General features: G+C 53.8%; 1 protein-coding gene across 1 annotated transcript in view; it reads right to left on the bottom strand.

Moving 5' to 3' along the window:
- Positions 1 to 25,376, bottom strand: part of LOC121286755 (perlwapin-like) — a 577,457-nt gene that overhangs the window by 128,202 nt on the left and 423,879 nt on the right. The window contains exon 2 of the mRNA XM_041203787.1: positions 8,202 to 8,339. Within this exon, the coding sequence (XP_041059721.1) occupies positions 8,202 to 8,339 (138 nt within the window). The remainder of the gene's footprint in view (positions 1 to 8,201; positions 8,340 to 25,376) is intronic.

Below are 25,376 nucleotides of genomic sequence, written 5' to 3'. Positions count from 1 at the left end.
GTCCTCCACACTAGTTCATTCATCTCTCCTCACCCCTCTTCCACCCTCCTCCACCCTCCTCCACTCTAGTTCATTAATCTCTCCTCCACCCTCCTCCTCCCAGGTTCATGCAATCACTCCACCACCCTCCTCCACCCTCCTCCATCCCAGTTCTTACATCTCTCCTCAACCCTACTTTTGCTCTAATTCATTCATCTCTCCTCCAACCTACTGCACTCTAGTTCATTCATCCCTCATTAACACTCCTCAGCCCTCCTCTACCCCAGTTCATTCATCTCTCCTCCACCTTCCACCTCCCTATTTCATTCAACTCTCCTCCACCCTCGTCCACTCTTGTTCATTCATCTCTCCTTCTCCGTCCTCTGCTATAGTTCATTCATCTCTCCTCCAACATCGTCCACTCTTGTTCATTCATTTCTCCTAAACCCTCCTCCACTCTAGTTCATTCATTTATCGTCCACCCTCCTGCACTCCAGTTCATTAATCTCTCCTCCACTCTCTTCCAAGTTCCTCCTCTCTAGTTCAGACAATCTCTCCTCCATGCTCCTCCATCCCAGTTTATTCATCTCTCCTCCACCCTCCTCCACTCTAGTTCATTCATCTCTCCTGCACCTTCCTCCACTCTAGTTCATTTGTCTCTCCTCCACCCTCCTCCATTTTCCTCCACCTCAGTTCAATAATCTTTGCTCCACTATCCTCCACCCTATTTCGTTCATCTCTCTTCCAGCATACATAACTCTAGTTCATTCATCTCTCTTCCAAATTTCTCCTTCCGACTTCTTTCATCTCTCCTCCATGCTCCTCCACACTAATTCATTCAACTCCCCTCCAGACTCCTCCACTCTATAGATTCATCTCTACTCCACCCTCATCCACTCTATTTCATTCATCTCTGCTACAACATCCTCCACCCTACTTCTATCTAGTTCATTCATCATTCCTCCATCCACCTGCGCAATAATTCATTCATCTCTCCTCCAAACTATTGCACTCTAGTTCCTTCGTCCCTCCTTAACACTCCTCCACCCTCCTCTGCCCCAGTTCATTCATCTCTCCTCCACCCTCCTCCTCCCTTTTTCATTCATCTCTCCTCCACCCTCATCCACTCCAGTTCATTCATCTCTCCTCCTCCCTTCTCCACTGTAGTTCATCCATCTCTCCTCCACCCTCCTTCACCCTCCTCCACCCGAGTTCATTCATCTCTCCTCCACCCACCGGCACTCTAGTTCATTCATCTCTCCTCCACCCTCCTCCACCCTAGTTCATTCAACTCTCCTCCACCCACATCCACCCTGGTTCATTCATCACTTCACCAGCCTCCTCCAATCTATTCATTCATGTCTAATCCAGCCTCTACCACTCTAGTTCATTCAACTGTCCTCCACCTTCCTCCAGTCTAGTTCATTCACCTCTCCTCCACCCTCCTCCTCCATACTTCATTCATCTCTCCTGCACCCTCGTCCTCTCCTGTTCATTCATCTCTCCTCCTCCCTCCTCCACTCTAGTTCATCCATCTCTCCTCCACCCTCCTCCACTCTAGTTCATTTAACTCTCCTCCACCCACCTTCACCCTAGTTCGTTCATCACTACTCCAGCCTCCTTCAATCTATTCATTCTTCTCTACTCCACCCTCTACCACTCTAGTTCATCCAACTGTCATCCACCTTCCTCCAGTCTAGTTCATTAAACTCCCCTCCAGCCTCCTCCACTCTATAGATTCATCTCTACTCCACCCTCATCCACTCTATTTCATTCATCTCTGATACAACATCCTCCACCCTCCTCTAATCTAGTTCATTCATCTCTCCTCCACCCTCTTCCTCTCCAGTTCAATAATCTCTCCTCCACCCTCCTCCAGTCCAGTTCATTCATTACTCCTCCTCCCTCCTGCACTCCCATTCATTCATCTCTCTTCCAACCTCCACGATCCTTGTTCATACATCTCTCCTCCAACCTCCTCCAACCTCCTCCACGTTAGTTCTTTCATCTCTCCTCCACTCTAGTTCATTCAACTCTCCTCCAACCTCCTCAACTCTAGTTATTTCATCGCTCCTCCACTCTCTTCCATTCTATTTCATCCATCTCTTCGCCACCCTCCTCCACCCTTGCTCATTCATCTCTCTTCCACCCTACTCCATCCACCTCCACCTTAGTTCAGTCATCACTCCAGCTCCCCTCCATCCTTCTCCACTCTATTTCATTAATCTCTACTCCACCCTCCTCAATAGTCCTCCACTCCAGTTCAATCATCTCTCCTCCACCCTCCTCCACTCTAGTTCATTCATTACTCATCCACTCTCCTGCACTCCTATTCATTCATCTCTCCTCCAACCTATTGCACTCTAGTTCATTCATTCCTCCTAGTCACTCTTGCGGCCTCCTCTGCCTCAGTTCATTCATCTCTCCTCCACACTCCTCCTCCCTATTTCATTCATCTCTCCTCCACCCTTGTACACTCCAGTTCATTCATCTCTCTTCCACCCATATCCACTCTTGTTCATTCACCTCTCCTGCAACCTCCTCCACTCTAGTTCCTTCATCTCTCCACCACTCCCCTCCTCACTCCTCCACTCTAGTTCATGCAATCACTCCTCCACCCTCCTCCACTCTAGTTCATTCATCTCTCTAGCACCCTCCTCCACTCTAGTTCATTCTTCTCTCCTCCACACTCCTCCTCCCTCCTCTGCCCCAGTTCAAGCATCTCTGCTCCACCATCCTCCACCCTATTTCATTCATCTCTCTTCCAACCTCCACCATCCTTGATCATTCATCTCTCCTCCAACCTCCTCGAACCTCCTCCACATTAGTTCTTTCATCTCTCCTCCACCCTCCTCCACCCTAATTCATTCATCTCTCATCTACCCTCCTCCACCTTCCTCCACTCTAGTTCATACAATCCCTCCTCCACTCTCCTCCACCATCCTCCAAACCAGTTCATTCATCTCTCATCCACCCTCCTCCACTCTATTTCATTCATCTCTGCTACACCATCCTCCACCCTCCTCCACCCTTGTTCATGCATCTCTTCTCCACCCTCCTCCACATTGGTTCACTCATCTCTCCACCCTCCTCTACCCACCTCCGCTCTAGTTCATTCATCTCTCCTCCACCCTCCTCAACCCTTCTCCACCTTAGTTCATTCATCTCTCCATTCTCCCCTACATTAGTACATTCATCTCTCCTCCACCCTCCTCCTCCCAATTTGATTCATCTCTCCTCCACCCTCCTCCACTCTAGTTCATCCATCTCTTCTCCACCTTCCTTCACCCTAGTTCATTCATCTCTCCTCCAACCCCCTCCACCCGAGTTCATTCATCTCTCCTCCACCCTCCTCCACTCTAGTTCATTCATCTCTCCTCCAACCTGCTCCATCCTTTTTCATTCAACTCTCCTCCACCCACCTCCTCCCTAGTTCATTCATCACTCCTCCAGCCTCCTCCAATCTATTCATTCATCTCTACTCCAGCCTCTACCACTCTAGTTCATTCAACTGTCCTCCACCTTCCTCCACTCTCGTTCATACAATCCCTCCTCCACTCTCCTCCACCATCCTCCAAACCAGTTCATTCATCTCTCATCCACCCTCCTCCACGCTATTTCATTCATCTCTGCTACACCATCCTCCACCCTCCTCCACCCTTGTTCATGCATCTCTTCTCCACATTCCTTCACCCTAGTTCATTCATCTCTCCTCCAACCCCCTCCACCCGAGTTCATTCATCTCTCCTCCACCCTCCTCCACTCTAGTTCATTCATCTCTCCTCCAACCTCCTCCACCCTTTTTCATTCAACTCTCCTCCACCCACCTCCTCCCTAGTTCATTCATCACTCCTCCAGCCTCCTCCAATCTATTCATTCATCTCTACTCCACCCTCTACCACTCTAGTTCATTCAACTGTCCTCCACCTTCCTCCAGTCTAGTTCATTCATCTCTCCTCCACCCTCCTCCACTCTTTTTCATTCATCTCTGCTACAACATCCTCCACCCTCCTCTAATCTAGTTGAATCATCTCTCCTCCACCCTCCTCCACTCCAGTTCATTCATCACTCCTCCACCCTCCTGCACTCCAATTCATTCATCTCTCTTCCAATCTCCACCATCCTTGTTTATTCATCTCTCCTCCAACCTCCTCCAGCCTCCTCCACATTTGTTCTTTCATCTCTCCTCCTCTCTAGTTCATTCAACTCTCCTCCAACCTCCTCAACTCTAGATATTTCATCGCTCATCCACCCTCTTCCATTCTATTTCATTCATCTCTCCGCCACCCTCCTCCTCCCTTGCTCATTCATCTCTCCTCCACCCTCCTCCACCCTAGCGCAATCATCCCTCTTCCACCCTCCTCCAACTTCCTTCACTCTAATTCATTCATCCCTTTCTGCCCTCATCCACCCTCCTCCACCCCAGCTCATTCATCTCTTTTCCACCTATTCCATCCACCTCCACCTTAGTTCATTCATCACTCCACCCACTGCCTCCTTCTCCAGACTAGTTCATTAATCTCTTATCCACCCTCCTCAATAGTCCTCCACTCCAGTTCAATCATCTCTCCTCCAACCTCCTCCACTCTAGTTCATTCATTATTCCTCCACCCTCCTGCGCTCCAATTCATTCACCTTTCCTCCAACCTACTGCACTCTAGTTCATTCATTGCTCCTAGACACTCCTCCACCTTCCTCTGCCCCAGTTCATTCATCTCTCCTCCACCCTCGTGCACTCCAGTTCATTCCTCTCTCTTCCACACTTATCCACTCTAGTTCATTCACCTCTCCTGCAACCTCCTCCACTCTAGTTCATTCACCTCTCCTGCAACCTCCTCCACTTCAGTTCATTCATCTATCCTCCACCCTCTTCCACTCTAGTTCATTAATCTCTCCACCACTTCCCTCCTCACTCCTCCACTTTAGTTCATGCAATCACTCCTCCACCCTCCTCCACCACAGTTCATTCATTTCCCTTCCACCCCCCTCCACTCTCGTTCATTCATCTCTCCTCACCCTCCTCCACTCTAGTTCATTCTTCTCTCCTCCACCCTCCTCCGCCCTCCTCTGTCCCAGTTCAATCATCTCTGCTCCACCATCCTCCACCCTATTTCATTCATCTCTCTCCCAACCTCCACCATCCTTGTTCATTCATCTCTCCTCCGCCCTCCTTGAATCTCCTCCACATTAGTTCTTTCATCTCTCCTCCACCCTCCTCCACCCTAGTTCATTCATCTCTCCTCTACCCTCCTCCACCTTCCTCCACTCTAGTTCATACAATCCCTCCTCCACTCTCCTCCACCGTCCTCCAAACCAGTTCATTCATCTCTTATACACCCTCCTCCACTCTATTTCATTCTTCTCTGCTACACCATCCTCCACCCTCCTCCACCCTGGTTCATTCATCTCTTCTCCACCCTCCTCCACATTGGTTCATTCATCTCTCTTCCCTCCTCTACCCACCTCCGCTCTAGTTCATTCATCTCTCCTCCACCGTCTTCAACCCTTCTCCACCTTAGTTCATTCATCTCTCCATTCTCCCTCACACTAGTACATTCTTCTCTCTTCCACCCTCCTCCACCGTAGATCATTCATCTCTCTTCCAAAATTCTCCATCCTAGTTTATTCATCTCTCCTCCATCCTCCTCCAACCTCCTCCATATCAGTTCTTTCATCTCTCCTCCACCCTCCTCAACTCTATTTCATTCATCTCTCCTCCGCTCTAGTTCTTTCATCTCTCCTCCACCCTCATCCACTCTAGTTCATTCAACTCTCCTCCACCCTCCTCTTCTCTACTTCATTCATCTCTCCTCCACGCTCCTCGACTCTAATTCTTTCATCTCTCCACCCTCCTCAGCTCTAGTTCATTCTTCTCTCCTCCACCCTCCTCCACCCTACTTCATTCATCTCTCCTCCTCCCTCCTCCACCCTCCTCCACTCTAGTTCATTCATCTCTCCTCCACCCTCCTCCACTCTAGTTCATGCAATCACTCCTCCTCCCTCCTCCACCACAGTTCATTCATCTCCTTTCCACCCCCCTCCACTCTCATTCATTCATCTCTCCAGCACCCTCCTCCATTCTAGTTTATTCTTCTCTCCTCCACCCTCCTCCGCCCTCCTCTGCCCCAGTTCAATCATCTCTGCTCCACCATCCTCCACCCTATTTCATTCATCTCTCTCCCAACCTCCACCATCCTTGTTCATTCATTTCTCCTCCACCCTCCTCGAACCTCCTCCACATTAGTTCTTTCATCTCTCCTCCACCCTCCTCCACCCTAGTTCATTCATCTCTCCTCTACCCTCCTCCACCTTCCTCCACTCTAGTTCATACAATCCCTCCTCCACTCTCCTCCACCGTCCTCCAAACCAGTTCATTCATCTCTCATACACCCTCCTCCACTCTATTTCATTCTTCTCTGCTACGCCATCCTCCACCCTCCTCCACCCTGGTTCATTCATCTCTTCTCCACACTCCTCCACATTGGTTCATTCATCTCTCCTCCCTCCTCTACCCACCTCCGCTCTAGTTCATTCATCTCTCCTCCACCCTCCTCCACCCTCCTCCACTCTAGTTCATTCATCTCTCCTCAACCCTCCTCCACTCTAGTTCATCCATCTCTCCCCCATCCTCCTCCACCCTCTTCCACCCTAGTTCATTCATCTCTCCTGCCCCCTCCTCCACTCTAATTGATTCATCTTTCTTCCAGCCTCCTCCACTCTAGTTCATTCTTCTCTCCTCCAACCTCCTCCACCTTCTTCCACACTAGTTCATTCATCTCTCCTCCACCCTCCTCCACCATAGTTCATTCATCTCTCCTCCGTCTCCTCCACCTTAGTTCATTCATCTCTCCACCCTCCTCTGCTCTAGTTCATTCATCTTTCCTCCAATCTCCTGCACTCTAGTTCATTCATCTATCCACCTCCACCTCCACTTCAGTTCATTCATCTCTCCTCCACCCTCCTCCTCGCACCTCCACTCTTGTTCATTCATCTCTCCTCTACCCTTCTCCACTCTAGTTCATTGATCTCTCCTCCACTCTAGTTTGTTCATCTCTCCTCCACCCTCCTGCACTCTAGTTCATTCATCTCTCTTCCACTTTCCTCCACTCTTGATTATTTATTTCTCCTCCACCATCCTCTTCCCTCTTCTGCCGCAGTTCTTTAATCTCTCCTCCATCCTCCTCCACCCTAGTCCATTCATCTCTCCTCCTCCCTCCTCCACCATCCTCCACTCTAGTTCATCCATCTCTCCCCCACCCTCCTCCACCCTCTTCCACACTAGTTCATTCATCTATCCACCGCCACCTCCACTTCAGTTCATTCATCTCTCCTCCACCCTCCTCCACCATCTCCTGCCTCCTCCTCCACGCTAATTCATTCATCTTTCTTCCGGCCCTCTCCACTCTAGTTCATTCATCTATCCTCCACCCTCCTTCACTTTAGTTTATTAATCTCTCCTCCACCCTCCTCCACCCTTGTTCATTCATTTCTGCTCCACCCTCCTCCAACCTGGTTCATTCATCTTTCCTCCACCCTTCTTCATTCGTCTCTCCTCCATCCTCCTCCACTCTCATTCATTCATCTCTCCTCCACCCTCCTCCACTTTAATTCATTCATTTCTGCTCCACCCTCCTCCACCCTGGTTCATTTATCTCTCCTCCACTCTCCTCCACCCTATCACAGAGCTTCTCCTCTTGTTCTTCCTGCCCTGTCCCCTTTTCCATTGTTTTTTAAACTCTGACATTTACATCTTCCTTCCGTTCTGATGAAAAGTTATTGACCTGAAACGTTAACTCTGGTTCTCTCTCCATAGATGCTGCCAGACCTGTTGATTATTTCCAGAGATTTCTGTTTTTTTTACACTCACTGGGATTGTATTTCCTGGAATTTAAAATGTTAAGAGATGATTTGATCAATGTTGGTCATTTTGAGTGATATATTTTTATTTGCCAAAGGTATTACAGGATATGGAGCTAAGGATGGCAAATGGACTTAGGTGGCAGAACAGACATGAATCCACTGAATTGTGGATTAGGCTCTAGGAGGTAAATGGCCACTTCCTGTTTATATGTTGCTCCAGTTCCCGGATGTGTTGTGTAATTTGCTCCTCAGGAATTTCAGAGTTGTTCCCCCATACAATTTAAGGTGGTCTCAGGTTTGGTTTCTGGTGTATTTTCAATCATCAGGATGAGCAACAAGGGGTGAGAGTGAATGATACTTACTGAAAGCCGGGGGCACACACACTGCCCCACAATCAAACACACAGCACTTGTCAGTGCCAGGACAGTCCTCATCACACGTACATCCTCGCTTCGTCACTGCAATCACCAGTCTCCGGGGACATTTCCCAAATTTAATCGCTGCAAAACACCAGACACAGTGTGTAATTTTCCTCACTCACATAGTATCACAGAATGGTAGAAAGTATTCAAGGGAAAGCAGTAACTGCAAGAAAACTGCTGTCACTAGAGCACAAGCAAAGTTTAAGAAAGTTTAATTATAAAATGTTAAAGGTTAAACAGTGTTCTGTAAGAGAGAGCATTATGGAAAGACTCACATTTAGATAGCACATGTCATGACCTGAAAACATCCCAAAATGCTTTCCAAACATTCCAAATTGGAAAGTACTTCGTTGGCTGTAACATAGGGAACAGTCAGCTAATATTTGCACAGCAAGATCTCACAAATAGCAACACAATAATGTCTATAATATCTGTTTTAGTGATATCAATTGATGGATAAATATTATCCAGGACTCCTGTGTTTCTTTAAGTAGTGCCAGATGACCTTCAACATCCACCTGACAGGGTAATATGGGCTTTAGTTTGACATCTCATCTGAAAGATAGCGGCTCTGGGAGGGCAGCACTCTCTCAGTACAGCACTTGAGTGTCAACCAGAATTACATGCCAAAATCTCTGGAGTGGGACTTGAACCCACAAATTTCTGACCATACACCTGGACCCTGGTATTTATGGGGACAGAGCGTGGCTGCAGTTGAAAACCCAGAAGAACAGGCTTCCCTCATGTTCTGCTGTTAACTGAAGTGGGACCTGATTACCAGTGTTTATTTCCACTTCCCTGACATGCTAACCAGACTGACAGGTGACTTCCTATCCAGTAGGCAGGTCTTCAACACCAGCGACAGCTGGGCAGGAGAGACTGAGGGAGATCGCAAGGAATGAGGGCTCTGTTCTCCTAACAGGTTAACTTAGTGGGCCAAAGGAGAAACACTCTGGTTCATTCTGACCCACAAGGAGTGCTGGAAAAATATCTCCTTATGAGACATGTTAACAGTATTAAACAGACAAACATTTTGTGGGATTTTTCTGCATTAGAGTCATTATATCAAAACCAGTAAGTGTTGTTATCACTGACTCAGACACACAACTCCAATAAGCAATCACAGATACTCATTGGGGGAATGAGGGACAATCACGGTGACACTGATTCCTCTACCAAAACCCCAAGATGCCATCACAAGCAAAGTGCACATGATCAGTTGAAAGGCACTCACTTTACAGGCTGAATGAGCCCTTTCTGTACTTAAATAAAAACAAAAAAACTGCGGATGCTGGAAATCCAAAACAAAAACAGAATTACCTGGAAAATGCACCTCTAATATGCACCTCTTACCTCTAATGCACCAATGAACATCAAGCCATTTCCAGGACTGTCAGTGACCTCATCTCCTCTGGGGATCTCCCTCCCACAGCTTCCAACCTGATAGTCGCCCAACCTCGGACGGCCCGCTTCTATCTCCTACCCAAAATCCACAAACAGAACTGCCCCGGTAGACCGATCGTCTCAGCTTGCTCCTGCCCCACAGAACTCATTTCTCATTATCTTGACTCCCTTCTCTCTCCCCTTGTCCAGTCCCTTCCCACCTACATCCGTGATTCCTCTGACACCTTACGTCACATCAACAATTTCCAGTTCCCTGGCCCCAACCGCTTACTCTTCACCATGGACATCCAATCCCTCTACACCTCCATCCCCCACCAGGATGGTCTGAGGGCCCTTAGCTTCTTCCTCGAACAGAGGCCCGAACAATCCCCATCCACCACTACTCTCCTCCGTCTGGCTGAACTTGTTCTCACACTGAACAATTTCTCCTTCAACTCCTCTCACTTCCTCCAAATAAAAGGTGTGGCTATGGGTACCCACATGGGCCCCAGCTATGCCTGTCTCTTTATGGGGTATGTGGAACATTCCTTGTTGCAGTCCTACTCCGGCCCCCTTCCACAACTCTTTCTCCGGTACATCGATGATTACCTTGGTGCCGCTTCATGCTCTCGTCAGGACTTGGAAAAATTTATTAATTTTGCTTCCAATCTCCACCCCTCCATCATTTTCACGTGGTCCATCTCTGACACTTCCCTTCCCTTCCTTGACCTCTCTGTCTCAATCTCTGGTGATAGACTGTCCACCAATATCCATTACAAACCCACCAACTCCCACAGCTATCTCGACTACAGTTCCTCACACCCTGCTTCCTGTAAGGACTCCATCCCATTCTCTCAGTTCCTTCGCCTCCGTCGCATCTGTTCCGATGATGCTACATTCAAAAACAGTTACTCTGACATGTCCTCCTTCTTCCTTAACCGAGGTTTTCCACCCACGGTCGTTGACAGGGCCCTCAACCCTGTCCGGCCCATCTCCCGCGCATCCGCCCTCACGCCTTCTCCTCCCTCCCAGAAACATGATAGGGTCCCCCTTGTCCTCACTTATCACCCCACCAGCCTCCACATTCAAAGGATCATCCTCCGCCATTTCCGCCAACTCCAGCATGATGCCACCACCAAACACATCTTCCCTTCACCCCCCTTATCGGCATTCCGTAGGGATCGCTTCCTCTGGGACACCCTGGTCCACTCCTCCATCACCCCCTACTCCTCAACCCCCTCCTATGGCACCACCCCATGCCCACGCAAAAGATGCAACACCTGCCCCTTCACTTCCTCTCTCCTCACCGTCCAAGGACCCAAACACTCCTTTCAAGTGAAGCAGCATTTCACTTGCATTTCCCCCAACTTAGTCTACTGCTTTCGTTCCTCCCAATGTGGTCTCCTCTACATTGGAGAGCCCAAACGTAAACTGGGCGACCGCTTTGCAGAACACCTGCGGTCTGTCCGCAAGAATGACCCAAACCTCCCTGTCGCTTGCCATCTTAACACTCCACCCTGCTCTCTTGCCCACGTGTCTGTCCTTGGCTTGCTGCATTGTTCCAGTGAAGCCCAACGCAAACTGGAGGAACAACACCTCATCTTCCGACTAGGCACTTTACAGCCTTCCGGACTGAATATTGAATTCAACAACTTTAGGTCGTGAGCTCCCTCCCCCATCCCCACCCCCTTTCTGTTTCCCCCTTCCTTTTTTTTCCAATAAATTATAAAGATTTTCCTTTTCCCACCTATTTCCATTATATAAAAAAAAAACCCACTAGAGCTATACCTTGAGTGTCCTACCATCCATTCTTAATTAGCACATTCGTTTAGATAATATCACCAACTTTAATTTTAACACCTATGTGTTCTATTGTACCATTGTCATTGACATCTTTTGATGATCTGCTTCTATCATTGCTTGTTTGTCCCTACAACCACACCCCCCCACCCCCCTCCACCTCTTTGTCTCTCTCTCTCTCTCCGCCCCCCCCCACACACACACCTTAAACCAGCTTATATTTCAACTCTTTCTTCGACTCGAACTCAAGTTCTGTTGAAGGGTCATGAGGACTCGAAACGTCAACTCTTTTCTTCTCCGCCGATGCTGCCAGACCTTTCTGTACTTTCTGGCTCTCTAATTGCAGCCATTTCCTGTGTACCTCATACAGAGAGGAATAGCTGTTTCTCTGAGAACTATAGCCTGCCCTCCCACAGTCCCAATGAAAATGCAGTCTGTATTGAGGCTGAACATTCCTAGAGTTAGGCCTCAGTTGACTTGATGCCAAAGCAATAGGTAATTGCCAGCAACTAATTCACACACACACCATTGAGCTCAAGGGAAATGTGAAACCAAGACTGAACAGGCAAAATAAATCTCATCTTGGCTGTGGTTGATCTGGGATTTCTCTCAGTGCAAAGGAGGTAGACTGTGTTGAGTTCATGTCTGGGTTCTTTTATTTCACCTTATTTCACCTTTATTTCAGGCACTTAGAACCTGTTCCAGCTGAGGGGCAACAGCTCCCCCCCACCCCCCCACCCCCCAACAAAAGGGAATGAAATAGAAAAAAAATGGACTTTGTTATGTTCAAACTGAGCTGGGCCAGTTATCAGCAGAGTAAACTTCTCCAGCTGGATGAGAACAATGGAGAGAATAAAAGCTTCACCTAACTGGACCAGCCATATAAATACTGTGGCTACACGAACTGTGGCTGGGAATCCTGTGGAATGTAGACTAATAACCTGAAATGGGTGAGTTGTCTTATAAGGAAAGGTTGGACAGACTAGGCTTGTATCTGCTGGAGTTTAGAAGAGTAAGAGGCGACTTGATTGAAACATATAAGATCCTGAGGGGTCTTGACAGGGTGGGTGTGGAGAGGGTGTTTCTTCTTGTGGGAAAATCTAGAACTAGGGGTCACTGTTTAAAAATTAGGGGTCACCCATTTAAAACAGAGGTGAGGAGAATTTTTTTCTCTCAGAGAGCCGTAGTCTTTGGAACTCTGCTTCCACAATCTCTTCTGAGGAAGTCTTTGAATATTTTTAAGGCAGAGCTAGATAGATTCTTGATTAACAAGGGGGTGAAAGGTTATCAGGGGTAGGTGGGAATGTGGGGTTGAGGTTACATTCAGATCAGCCATGATCTTATTGAATGGTGGAGCAGGCTCGAGGGGCCAAGTGGCCTACTCCTGCTCGTGATTCGTATGTTCATACGTACGAGTAACTCACCTCCTGACTCTCCAAAGCCTGTCCACCATCTACAAGGCACAAGTCAGGAGTGTGATGGAATACTCTCCACTTGCCTGGATGAGTGCAGCTCCCACAACACTCAAGAAGCTGGACACCATCCAGGACAAAGCAGCCCGCTTGATTGGCAGCACATCCACAAACATTAACTCCCTCCACAACCAATGCACAGTAGCAGCAGTGTGTACCATCTACAAGATGCCCTGCAGGAATCACCAAGGCACCTTAGACAGCACCTTCCAAACACATGACATCTACCTTCCCATGGTACCTTCCCAAAAAATCACAGGAGGTGTAGCAACTGCCCCATTACCACCTCCCTCCTCACTGTACAAGGCCCCAAACACTCCTCCCTCCTCACTGTCCAAGGCCCCAAATACTCCTCACTCCTCACTGTCCAAGGCCCCAAACACTCCTCCCACCTCGCTGTCCAAGGCCCCAAACACTCCTCCAAGTGAAGCAGCGATTCACTTGCACTTCATTTAATTTAGTAAACTGTATTCGCTGCTCACAATGCAGTCTCCTTCACACCAGGGAGACTGAATGTAAACAGGATGGCAGATTTGCAGAATACCCCCACTCATTCCAAAAGCCTGATCCCGAGCTGCCAGTTGCTTGTCATTTTAATTCGCCACCAAATTCTCATTTGATTCTTCATTAAATGTATGCAGGGAGAGTGTGTATGGGGAGAGTGTGTGCAGGGCGGGTGTGTGTGGGGAGTGTGTGTATGGGGAGAGTGTGTGCAGGGAGAGTGTATGCAGGGAGAGTGTGCATGGGGAGAGAGTGTGCGGGGAGAGTGTGTGCGGGGAGAGTGTGCGTGGGGAGTGTGTATGCGGGGAGAGTGTGCGCGGGGAGAGTGTGCGTGGGGAGAGTGTGCACGGGGCGAGTGTGCGTGGGGAGAGTGTGAGCGGGGAGAGTGTGTGCAGGTAGAGTGTGTGGGGAGAGTGTGTGCAGGGAAAAGTGTGCGTGGGGAAAGTGTGTGTCAGGAGAGTGTGTGCGGGGAGAGTGTGCACGGGGAGAGTGTGCGTAGGGAGAGTGTGCGGGTAGAGTGTGTGCGGTTAGAGTGTGTGTGGGGAGAGTGTATGTGGGGAGAGTGTTTGTGGGGAAATGTATGTGCGGTGAGGGTGTGTGTCAGGAGAGTGTGTGCGGGGAGGGTGTGGGTCGGGAGAATGTGTGTGGGGAGGGAGTGGGTCGGGAGAGAGTGCGCAGGGAAAGTGTGTGTGGGGAGAGTGTGCGCAGGGAGAGTGTGCACGGGGAGAGTGTGCGCAGGGAGAGTGTGCGCAGGGAGAGTGTGCGGGGAGAGTGTGCGTGGGTAGAGTGTGTGTGGGGAGAGTGTGTGCAGGGAAATGTGTGTGCGGGGATAGTGTGTGTGGGGAGAGTGTGTGTGGGGAAATGTGTGTGTCGGGAGAGTGTGTACGGGGAGAGTGTGCGCAGGGAGAGTATGCACAGGGAGAGTGTGCGCTGGGAGAGTGTGCGCGGGGAGAGTGTGTGCGGGGACAGTGTGTGCAGATAGAGTGTGCGGGGAGTGTGTGTGCGGAGAGTGTGCGGGGAGTGTGTGCGCAGGGAAAATGTGCGCGGGGAGAGTATGCGCAGGAAGAGTGTGCACGGGGAGAGTGTGCACGGGGAGAGTGTGTGCGGGGATAGTGTGTGCGGGTAGAGTGTGTGGAGAGAATGTGTGCAGGGAAATGTGTGTGCGGGGAGGTTGTGTGTCAGGAGAGTGTGCGCGGAAAGAGTGTACACGGGTAGAGTGTGTGTGGGGAGAGTGTGTGTGGGTAGAGTGTTTGGGGAGAGTGTGTGCAGGGAAATGTGTGCACGGGAAGGGTGTGTGTCTGGAGAGTGTGTGCGGGGAGAGTGTGCACGTGGAGATTGTGCACGGGGAGAGTGTGTGTGGGCAGAGTGTCTGCATGGAAATGTGTGTGTCGGGAGAGTGTGCGCAGTGAGACTGTGTGGGGAGAGTGGGTGCAGGGAATGTGTGTGCGGGGAGGGTGTGTGTGTGGAGAGTGTGCAGGGAGTATGTGCACAGGGAGAATGTGCACGGGGAGAGTGTGTGCGGGTAGAGTGTGTGGAGAGAGTGAGTGCAGGGAAATGTATGTGCGGGGAGGGTGTGTGTCAGGAGAGTGTGTGTGGGGAGAGTGTGCATGGGTAGAGTGTGTGTGGGGAGAGTGTGTGCGGGTAGTGTGTTTCTGGAGAGTGTGTGCAGGGAAATGTGTGCACGGGGAGGGTGTGTGTCAGGAGAGTGTGTGTGGGGAGAGTTTGCGCAGGGAGAGTGTGCGCAGGGAGAGTGTGTGCGGGCAGAATGTGTGCGGGTAGAGTGTGTGGGGAGAGTGTGTGCAGGGAAATGTTTGCGCGGGGAGGGTGTGTGTCAGGAGAGTGTGTGCGGGGAGATTGTGCGCAGGGAGAGTGTGCGCAGGGAGAGTGTGCGCGTGGAGAGAGTGCGCAGGGAGTGTGTGCGCAGGGAGAGTGTGCGCAGGGAGAGTGTGCGCGTGGAGATTGTGCGCGGGGTGAGTGTGTGCGGGGAGAGTGTGTTCGTGGAAATGTGTGTGTCGGGAGAGTGTGCGCGGTGAGACTGTGTGGGGAGAGTGGGTGCAGGGAAATGTGTGTGCGGGGAGGGTGTGTGTGTGGAGAGTATGTGCGGGGAGAGTGTGCGCAGGGAGAATGTGCACGGGGAGAGTGTGAACGGGGAGAGTGTTTGCAGGTAGATTGTGTGAGGGAGAGTGTGTGGGGAGAGTGTGTGCAGGGAAATTTGTTTGTGGGGAGGGTGTGTGTCAAGAGAGTGTGTGCAGGGAGAGTGTGCACAGGGAGAGTATGTGCAGGGAGAGTGTGCGGGCAGATTGAGTGCGAGGAGAGTGTGCGCAGGGAGAGTGTGCGGGTAGAGTGTTTGCGGAGAGATTGTATGTGGGGAGAGTGTATGTGGGGAAATGTATGTGCAGTGAGGGTGTGTGTTGGGAGAGTGGTTGCGGGGAGGGCGTGGGTGTGGAGAGTGTGCGCAGGGAGGGTGTATGCGGGGAGAGTGTGCACGGGGAGAGTGTGTGCATGGAGAGTGTGTGCAGGGAGAGTGTGCAGGGAGAGTGTGGGTGTGTAGAGTGTGTGGGGAGAATGTGTGCGGGGAAATGTCTGTGCGGGGACAGTGTGTGGGGAGAGTGTTTGTGGGTAGAGTGTGTACGGGGAGAGTGTGTGTGGGGAGAGTGTGTGCGGGGAAATGTGTGTGTCAGGAGAGTGTGTACGAGGAGACTGTGCGCAGGTAGAATGTGCACAGGAAGAGTGTGCACGGGGAGAGTGTGCATGGGGAGAGTGTGTGCGTGGACAGTATGTGCGGATAGAGTGTTTGGGGAGAGTGTGTGTAGGGATATGTGTGTGCGGGGAGGGTATGTGTGCGGAGAGTGTGCGGGGAGAGTGTGCGCAGGGTGAATGTGAGCGGGGAGAGTGTGTGCGGGGAGAGTGTGTGCGGGTAGAGTGTGTGGAGAGAGTGTGTGCAGGGAAATGTGTGTGCGGGATGGGTGTGTGTCAGGAGACTGTGTGCGGGGAGAGTGTGTGCAGGGAGAGTGTGCATGGGTAGAGTGTGTGCGGGGAGAGTGTGTGGAGAGAGTGTGTGCAGGGAAATGTGTGTGCGGGGAGGGTGTTTGTCAAGAGAGTGTGTGCCGTGAGAGTGTGCGCAGGGAGAGTGTGTGTTCGGAGAGTGTGTGCTGGGAGAGTGTGTGCAGGGAGAGTGTGCACGGGGAGAGTGTGGACAGGGAGAGTGTGTGCTGGGAGAGTGTGCGGGCAGAGTGTGTGTGGGGAGATTGGATGTGGGGAGAGTGTGTGCAGAGGAATGTATGTGCGGGGAGGGTGTGTGTGTGGAGAGTGTGTGCGGGGAGAGTGTGAACAGGGAGAACGTGCGCGGGGAGAGTGTGCACATTGAGAGTGTGTGGAGAGAGTGTGTGCAGGGAAATGTGTGTGCGGGGAGGGTGTGTGTCAAGAGAGGGTGTGCGGGGAGAGTGTGCGCAGGGAGAATGTGCGCAGGGAGAGTGTGTGCAGGGAGAGTGTGTGGGTAGAGTTTGTGCAGGGAGAGTGTATGTGGGGAGAGTGTGTTTGGGGAAATGTATGTGCGGTGAGGGTCTGTGTCGGGTGAGTTTGTGCGGGGAGAGTGTGCGCGGGGAGATTGTGCACAGGGAGAGTGTGCGCAGGGAAAGTGTGTGCAGGGACAGTGTGTGCAGGGAGAGTGTGCGGGTAGAGTGTGTGTGGGGAGAGTGTGCGCAGGGAGAGTGTGCGCAGTGAGAGTGTGCGGGGAGAGTGTGTGCAGGCAGAGTGTGTGCCGGGAAATGTGTGTGTCGGGAGAGTGTGCGCGGTAAGAATGTATGCTGGGAAATGTGTGTGTCGGGAGAGTGTGCGCTGTGAGAGTGTGTGGGGAGAGTGTGTGCAGGGAAATATATGTGTGGGGAGCGTGTGTATGTGGAGAGTGTGGGCAGGGAGAGTGTGCGCAGGGAGAATGTGCGCGGGGAGAGTGTGCACTGGGAGAGTGTGTGCGGTTAGATTGCGTGCGGGGAGAGTGTGTGTGGAGAGTGTGTGCAGGGAGATTTGTGTGCGGGGAGGGTGTGTGTCAGAAGAGTGTGTGCAGGGAGAGTGTGTGCAGGGAGAGTGAGCGCAGGGAGAGTGTGCGCAGGGAGATTGTGCGGTTAGAGTGTGGGCGGGGAGATTGTATGTGGGGAGATTGTGTGTGGGGAAATGTATGTGCGGTGAGGGTGTGTGTCGGGAGTTTGTGCGGGGAGGGTGTGTGTTGGGAGAGTGTGCGCAGGGAGAGTGTACGCAGGCAGCGTGTGCGGGGAGAGTGTGCAGGGAGAGTGTGTGGCGAGAGTGTTTTTAGGGAAATGTGTGTGCGGGGAGGGTGTCTGTGCAGAGAATGTGTGCGGGGAAATGTGTGTGTCGGAAGAGTGTGTACGGGGAGAGCGTGCGCAGGGAGAGTGTGCGCAGGGAGAGTGTGCGCGGGGAGAATGTGCGCAAGGATCGTGTGCGCAGGGAGAGTGTGTGCAGGGAGAGTGTGTGCAGGGAGAGTGTGCGGGTAGAGTGTGTGCAGGGAGAGTGTATGTGGGGAGACTGTGTGTGGGGAAATGTATGTGCGGGGAGGGTGTGGGTTGGGAGAGTGTGTGCAGGGAGAGTGTGTGGGGAGAGTGTGTGCAGGTAGAGTGTGTGGACAGGGTGTGTGCGGGGAAATGTGTGTGCTTGGGGAGAGTGTGTGTGGGGAGATTGTGTGCGGGGAAATGTGTGTGTCGGGAGTTTGTGTGAAGGGAAATGTGTGTGCGGGGAGGGTGTGTGTGCGGAGAGCGTGCGGGTAGAGTGTGCGGAGGGAGAATGTGCGTGGTGAGAGTGAGCGCAGGGTGGGTGTTCACGGTGGGAGTGTGTGTGGGGAGAGTTTGTGCAGGGAGAGTGTGTGGATAGAGTGTGTGTGGGGAAATGTATATGCGGTAAGGGTGTGTGTCGGGAGAGTGTGTGCGGGGAGGCTGTGGGTCGGGAGAGTGCGCGCAGGGAGACTGTGCCGGGGAAAATTTGTACAGGGAGAGTGTGTGCGGGGAGAGTGTACGCGGGGAGGGTGTTTGCGGGGAGAGTGTGTGGGGGAGGGTGTGTGTCGGGAGAGTGTACGCAGGGACAGTGTGCACAGGGAGAGTGTGCGCAGGGAGAGTGTGCGCAGGGAGAGTGTGTGCAGGGAGAGTGTGCACAGGGAGAGTCTGTACGGGGAGAGTGTGCACCGGGAGAGCGTGCGCGGGAAGATTGTGTGTGGGGAGATTGTGTGCGGGGAGAGTGTGTGTGGGAAGAGTGTTTGTGGGGAGAGTGTGTGCGGGCAGATTGGGTGCCGGGAGTGTGTGTGTAGGGAGAAGGTGTGCGGGAAGAGTGTGTGTGGGGAGAGTGTTTGCGGGCAGATTGTGTGCGGGGAGAGAGTGCGCAGGGAGAGTGTGCACGGGGAGAGTGTGTGCAGGGAGAGTGTGCGGGGGAGAGTGTGTGGGGAGAGTGTGTGCAGGGAAATGTATGTTCGGAGAGGTTGTGTGTGTGGAGAGTGTGTGCGGGGAGAGTGTGCGCAGGGAGAGTGTGCATGGGGAGAGTGTGCGTGGGGAGAGTGTGCGGGGAAATTGTGTGTGGGTAGAGTGTGTGCAGGGAGAGTGTGTGGGGAGAGTGTGTGCAGGGAAATTTGTGTGCAGGGAAATTTGTGTGCGGGGAGGGTGTGTGTCAGGAGAGTTTGTGCTTGGAGAGTGTGCGCAGGGAGAGTGTGCGCAGGGACAGTTTGCGCAGCGAGAGTGTGTGCGGGTAGACTGTGTGCGGAGAGAGTGTGAGAAGGGTGAGTATGCGCGGGGAGAGTGTGTGCAGGGAGAGTGTGCGGGTAGAGTGTGTGCGGGGAGTGTTTGTGTGTGGGGAAATGTATGTGCAGGGAGGGTGTGTGTCGGGAGAGTTTGTGCGGGAAGTGTGTGGGACGGGAGAGTGTGCTCAGGGAGTGTGTGCGCGGTGAGGGTGTGCGCAGGGAGAGTGTGCGCAGGGAGAGTGTGCGCGGGGAGAGTGTGTGCGGGGAGAGTGTGTGCGGGGAGAATGTGTGCGGATAGAGTGTGCATGGGGAGAGTGTGTGCGGGGAAATGTGTGTGTCAAAAGACTGTGTATGGGGAGTGTGTTCACAGGGAGAGTGTGTGCATGGAGAGTGTGCGCGGGGAGAGTGTGTGCAGTGAGAGTGTGTGCGGGGACACTCTGCGCAGGGAGAGTGTGCAGGGATAGTGTGTGCAGGTAGAGTGTGTGTGGGGAGAGTGTGCGCAGGGAGAGTGTGCGCAGGGAGAGTGTGCAGGGAGAGTGTGAGCGGGCAGAGTGTGTGTGTGGAGAGTGTTCGCGGGGAAATGTGAGTGTCGGGAGAGTGTGTACGGGGATATTGTGTGCAGGGAGAGTGTGCGCGGGGAGAGTGTGCGCGGGGAGAGTGTGTGCGGGGAGAGTGTGCTCAGGGAGAGTGTGGGGGGGAGATTGTGTGTGGGGTGATTGTGCGCATGGAGAGTGTGTGTGGGGAGAGTGTGTCCAGGGAGGGAGTGTGTGGGGTGAGTGTGTGCGGGGAGAGTGTGTGCAGGGAGCGTCTGCACCGGGAGAGCGTGCACGGCAAGTTTGTGTGTGGGGAGAGTGTGTGCGGGGAGAGTGTGTGTGGGGAGAGTGTGTGTGGGGAGAGTGTGTGTGGGCAGATTGGGTACAGGGAGTGTGTGTGTAGGGAGAATGTGTGCGGGAAGAGTGTGTGCGGGTTGAGTGTTTGCGGGCAGATTGTGTGCGGGGAGAGAGTGCGCAGGGAGAGTGTTCACGGGGAGAGTGTGCGCAGGGAGATTGTGCGTAGGGAGAGTGTGCGCGGGGAGAGTGTGTGGGGAGAGTGTGTGTGGGGAAAAGTGTGTTTCAGGAGAGAGTGTGCGGGGAGAGTGTGCGCAGGAAGAGTGTGTGCAGGGAGAGTGTGCGGGGGGAGAGTGTGTTGGGAGAGTGTGTACCGGGAAATGTATGTGCGGGGAGGTTGTGTGTGTGGGGAGAGTGTGCACGGGGAGAGTGTGCGCGGGGAGAGTGTGCGGGGAAATTGTGCTTGGGTAGAGTGTGTGCAGGGAGAGTGTGTGGGGATAGTTTTTGCAGGGAAATTTGTGTGCGGGGAGGGTGTGTGTCAGGAGAGTTTGTGCAGGGAGAGTGTGCGCAGGGAGAGTGTGCGCAGGGACAGTCTGCACAGCGAGATTGTGTGCAGGTAGACTGTGTGCGGAGAAAGTGTGAGGAGGGAGAGTATGCGTGGGGAGAGTGTGTGCAGGGAGAGTGTGCGGGTAGAGTGTGAGCGGGGAATGTGTGTGTGTGGGGAAATGTCTGTGCGAGGAGGGTGTGTGTCAGGAGAGTTTGTGCGGGAAGTATGTGGGACAGGAGAGTGTGCACAGGGAGAGTGTGCGTGGTGAGGGTGTGCGCAGGGAGAGTGCGCGCAGGGAGAGTGTGCGCGGGGAGAGTGTGTGCGGGGAGAGTGTGTGCGGGGAGAATGTGTGCGGATAGAGTGCGCATGTGGAGAGTGTGTGCGGGGAAATGTGTGTGTCAGGAGAGTGTGTATAGGGATATTGTGCGCAAGGAGATTGTGCACGGGGAATGTGCGTGGGGAGAGTGTGTGCGGGGAGAGTGTGCTCAGGGAGAGTGTGGAAGGGAGATTGTGTGCGGGGAGATTGTGCGCAGGGAGAGTGTGTGTGGGGAGAGTGTGTCCGGGGAGGGTGTGTGTGGGGTGAGTGTGTGCAGGGAGAGTGTGTGCAGGGAGAGTGTGCACGGGGCGAGTGTGTGCGGGTAGAGTTTGTGTCAGGAGAGTGTGTGTGGGGAGTGTGTGTGCAGGGATATGTGTGCGCAGGGAGAGTGTGTGTCGGGACAGTGTGTGCGAGGAGAGTGTGTACGGGGAGAGTGTGCGCAGGGAGAGTATGCGTGGTGAGGGTGTGCGCAGGGAGAGTGTTCGCAGGGAGAGTGTGCGCGGTGAGGGTGTGCGCAGGGAGAGTGTGCACAGGGTTGGTTGGCGCGGGGAGAGTGTGTGTGCGGGGAGAGTTTGTGCGGGGAGAATGTGTGCGGATAGAGTGTGCATGGGGAGAGTGTGTGCGTGGAAATGTGTGTGTCAGGAGAGTGTGTACGGGGAGTGTGTGCACAGGGAGAGTGTGTGCAGGGAGAGTGTGCGCGGGGAGAGTGTGTGCAGGGAGAGTGTGTGCGGGGACACTCTGTGCAGGGAGAGTGTGCGGGGATAGTGTGTGCGGGTAGAGTGTGTGTGTGGAAAGTGTGCGCAGGGAGAGTGTGCGCAGGGAGAGTGTGCAGGGAGAGTGTGTGCGGGCAGAGTGTGTGTGCGGCGAGTGTTCGCGGGGAAATGTGAGTGTCGGGAGAGTGTGTACGGGGATATTTTGCGCAGGGAGAGTGTGCGCGGGGAGAGTGTGTGCGGGGAGAGTGTGTGCGCGAAGAGTGTGCTCAGGGAGAGTGTGGGGGGGGAGATTGTGCGCGGGGAGATTGTGCGCAGGGAGAGTGTGTGTGGGGAGAGTGTGTCCGGGGAGGGTGTGTGCGGGGTGAGTGTGTGCGGGGAGAGTGTGTGCAGGGAGAGTGTGCACGGGGTGAGTGTGTGCGGGTAGAGTCTGTGTCAGGAGAGTGTGTGTGGGGAGTGTGTGTGCAGGGATATGTGAGCACAGGGAGGGTGTGTGTCTGGACAGTGTGTGCGAGGAGAGTGTGTGTGGGGAGAGTGTGCGCAGGGAGAGTGTGCGCGGTGAGGGTGTGCACAGGGAGAGTGTGCGCAGGGAGAGTGTGCGCGGGGAGAGTGTGTGCGGGGAAAGTGTGCGCGGGGAGAATGTGTGCGGATAGAGTGTGCATGGGGAGAGTAGGTGCGGGGAAATGTGTGTGTCAGGAGAGTGTGTACGGGGAGTGTGTGCACAGGGAGAGTGTGTGCAGGGAGAGTGTGCACGGGGAGAGTGTGTGCAGGGAGAGAGTGTGCGGGGAGACTCTGCGCAGGGAGAGTGCGCAGGGATAGTGTGTGCGGGGAGAGTGGGTGCGGGTAGAGTGTGTGCGGGTAGAGTGTGAGAAGGGAGAGTCTGTGCAGGGAGAGTGTGTGCGGGGAAATGTGTGCTCGGGGAGGGTCTGTGTTGGGAGAGTGTCTGCGGGGAGAGTGTGCGCGGGGAGAGCGTGTGCAGGGAGAGTGTGCACAGGGAGAGTCTGTGTGGGGAGAGTGCACGTGGGGAGAGTGTATGCAGGGAGAGAGTGTGCGGGGAGAGTGTGTGCAGCGAGAGTGTGTGCGTGGTGAGTGGGTGCGGGGAGAGTGTGCCCCAGGAGAGCATGCGTGGGAAGATTGTGTGCGGGGAGAGTGTGTGCGGGGAGATTGTGTGCGGGGAGAGTGTGTGCGGGGAGAGTGTGTGCAGGGAGAATGTGTGCGGATAGAGTGTGCATGTGGAGAGTGTGTGCGGGGAAATGTGTGTGTCAGGAGAGTGTGTGCAGGGATATGTGTGCACAGGGAGGGTGTGCGTCTGGACAGTGTGTGCGAGGAGAGTGTGTGCGGGGAGAGCGTGCGCAGGGAGAGTGTGCACGATGAGGGTGTGCGCAGGGAGAGTGTGCGCAGGGAGAGTGTGCATGGGGAGAGTGTGTGCGGGGTAAGTGTGTGCGGGGAGAATGTGTGCAGATAGAGTGTGCATGGGGAGAGTATGTGCGGGGAAATATGTGTGTCAGGAGAGTGTGTACGGGGAGTGTGTGCACAGGGAGACTGTGTGCAGGGAGAGTGTGCACGGGGAGAGTGTGTGCAGGGAGAGGGTGTGCGGGGAGACTCTGCGCAGGGAGAGTGCACAGGGAGTGTGTGCGCCGGGAGAGTGGGTGCGGGTAGAGTGTGTGCGGGTAGAGTGTGAGGAGGGAGTGTCTGTGGAGGGAGAGTGTGTGCGGGGAAATGTGTGCTCGGGGAGGGTCTGTGTTGGGAGAGTGTGTGCGGGGAGAGTGTGCGCGGGGAGAGTGTGTGCAGGGAGAGTGTGAACAGGGAGAGTCTGTGCGGAGAGAGTGCATGCGGGGAGAGTGTATGCAGGGAGAGAGTGCACGGGGAGAGTGTGTGCAGGGAAATGTATGTGCGGGGATGGTGTGTGTGTGGAGAGTGTGTGCAGGGACAGTGTGCGCAGGGAGACTGTGACTGGGAGAGTGTGCGCGGGGAGAGTGTGCGGGAGAATTTTGTGCTGGTAGAGTGTGTGCAGGGAGAGTTTGTAGGGAGAGTGTGTGCAGGGAAATTTGTGTGCGGGGAGGGTGTGTGTCAGGAGAGTTTGTGGAGGGAGAGCGTGCGCAGGGAGAGTGTGCGCAGGGAGATTGTGCACGGGGAGAGTGTGTGCGGGGAGCGTGTGTGTGGGGAGAGTGTGTGTGGATAGAGTGTGCATGGGGAGAGTGTGTGCGGGGAAATGTTTGTGTCTGGAGAGTTTGTACGGGGACCGTGTGCGCAGGGAGTGTGTGTGCAGGGAGAGTGTGCGCGGGGTGAGTGTGCTGGGAGTGTGTTTGCGGGTAGAGTGTGTGTGGGGAGACTACGCAAGGAGAGTGTGCACAGGGAGTTTGTGCGGTGAGAGTGTGTGCGAGTAGAGCATGTGTGTGGAGAGTTTTTGCGGGGAAGTGTGTGTGTTGGAAGAGTGTGTACGGGAAGATTGTGCACAGGGAGAGTGTGCACGGGGAGAGTGTGCGCGGGGAGAGTGTGTGCGGGGAGAGTGTGCGCAGGGAGAGTGTGTCGGGAGAGATTGTGTGTGGGGAGATTGTGCGCAGGGAGATTGTGTGCAGGGAGAGTGTGTGCGGGGAGAGTGTGTGTCAGGAGAGTGTGTGTGGGGAGTGTGTGTGCAGGGAAAAGTGTGCGCAGGGAGGGTGTGTGTCGGGACAGTGTGTGTGAGGAGAATGTGTGCAGGGAGAGTGTGAGCAGGGACAGTGTGCGCGGGGTGAGTGTGCTGGGAGTGTGTTTGCGGGTAGAGTGTGTGTGGGGAGACTGTGCGCAAGGAGAGTGTGCGCAGGGAGTTTGTGCGGTGAGAGTGTGTGCGAGTAGAGCATGTGTGTGGAGAGTTTTTGCGGGGAAGTGTGCATGTTGGAAGAGTGTGTACGGGAAGATTGTGCACAGGGAGAGTGTGCACGGGGAGAGTGTGCGCGGGGAGAGTGTGTGCGGGTAGAGTGTGTGCAGGGAGAGTCTGTGCAGGGAGAGTTTGTGCGGGGAAACGTGTGCGCGGGGAGGGTTTGTGTCGGGAGAGTGTGTGCGGGGAGAGTGTGTGCGGGGAGAGTTCGCGTGGGGAGAGTGTTTGCAGGGAGAGTGTGCACAGGGAGAGTCTGTGCGAGGAGGGTGTGCGCGGGGAGAGTGTATGCAGGGAAAGAGTGCGCGGGGAGAGTGTGTGCAGGGAGAGTGTGCACAGGGAGACTCTGTGCGGGGAGAGTGAGCACCGGGAGAGCGTGCACTGAAAGATTGTGTGTGGGGAGAGTGTGCGCGGGGAGAGTGTGCGCAGGGAGAGTGTGCGCGGGGAGAGTGTGTGCAAGTAGAGTGTGTGCAGGTAGAGTGTGTGCGGGTAGAGTGTGAGCAGGGAGAGTCTGTGCAGGGAGAGTGTGTGCGGGGAAATGCGTGCGCGGGGAGGGTGCTTAGCGGGAGAGTGTGTGCGGGGAGAGTCTGTGCGGGGAGAGTGCGCAAGGGGAGAATGTATGCAGAGCGAGACTGTGCGGGGAGATTGTGTGCAGGGAGACAGTGTGCAGTGAGAGTGTGCACGGGGAGAGTATACGCAGGGAAAGTGTGTGGGGAGAGTGTGTGTGGGGAAAAGTGTGTTTCGGGAGAGTGTGCATGGGGAGAGTGTGTGGGGAGAGTGTGTGCAGGGAAATGTATGTGCGGGGAGGGTGTGTGTATGGAGAGTGTGTGCAGGAAGAGTGTGCGCAGGAAGACTGTGACGGGGAGAGTGTGTGCATGTAGAGTGTGTGCAGGGAGAGTGTGCGCGGGGAGAGTGTGTGCATGGAGAGTGTGTGCGGGGAGAGTATGCGCAGGGAGAGTGTGTGGGGAGAG

The sequence above is a fragment of the Carcharodon carcharias genome, chromosome 14 (assembly GCF_017639515.1).
Source record: "Carcharodon carcharias isolate sCarCar2 chromosome 14, sCarCar2.pri, whole genome shotgun sequence".
NCBI lineage: Eukaryota > Metazoa > Chordata > Chondrichthyes > Lamniformes > Lamnidae > Carcharodon > Carcharodon carcharias.
This window is presented reverse-complemented; position numbering and strand designations above follow the sequence as displayed.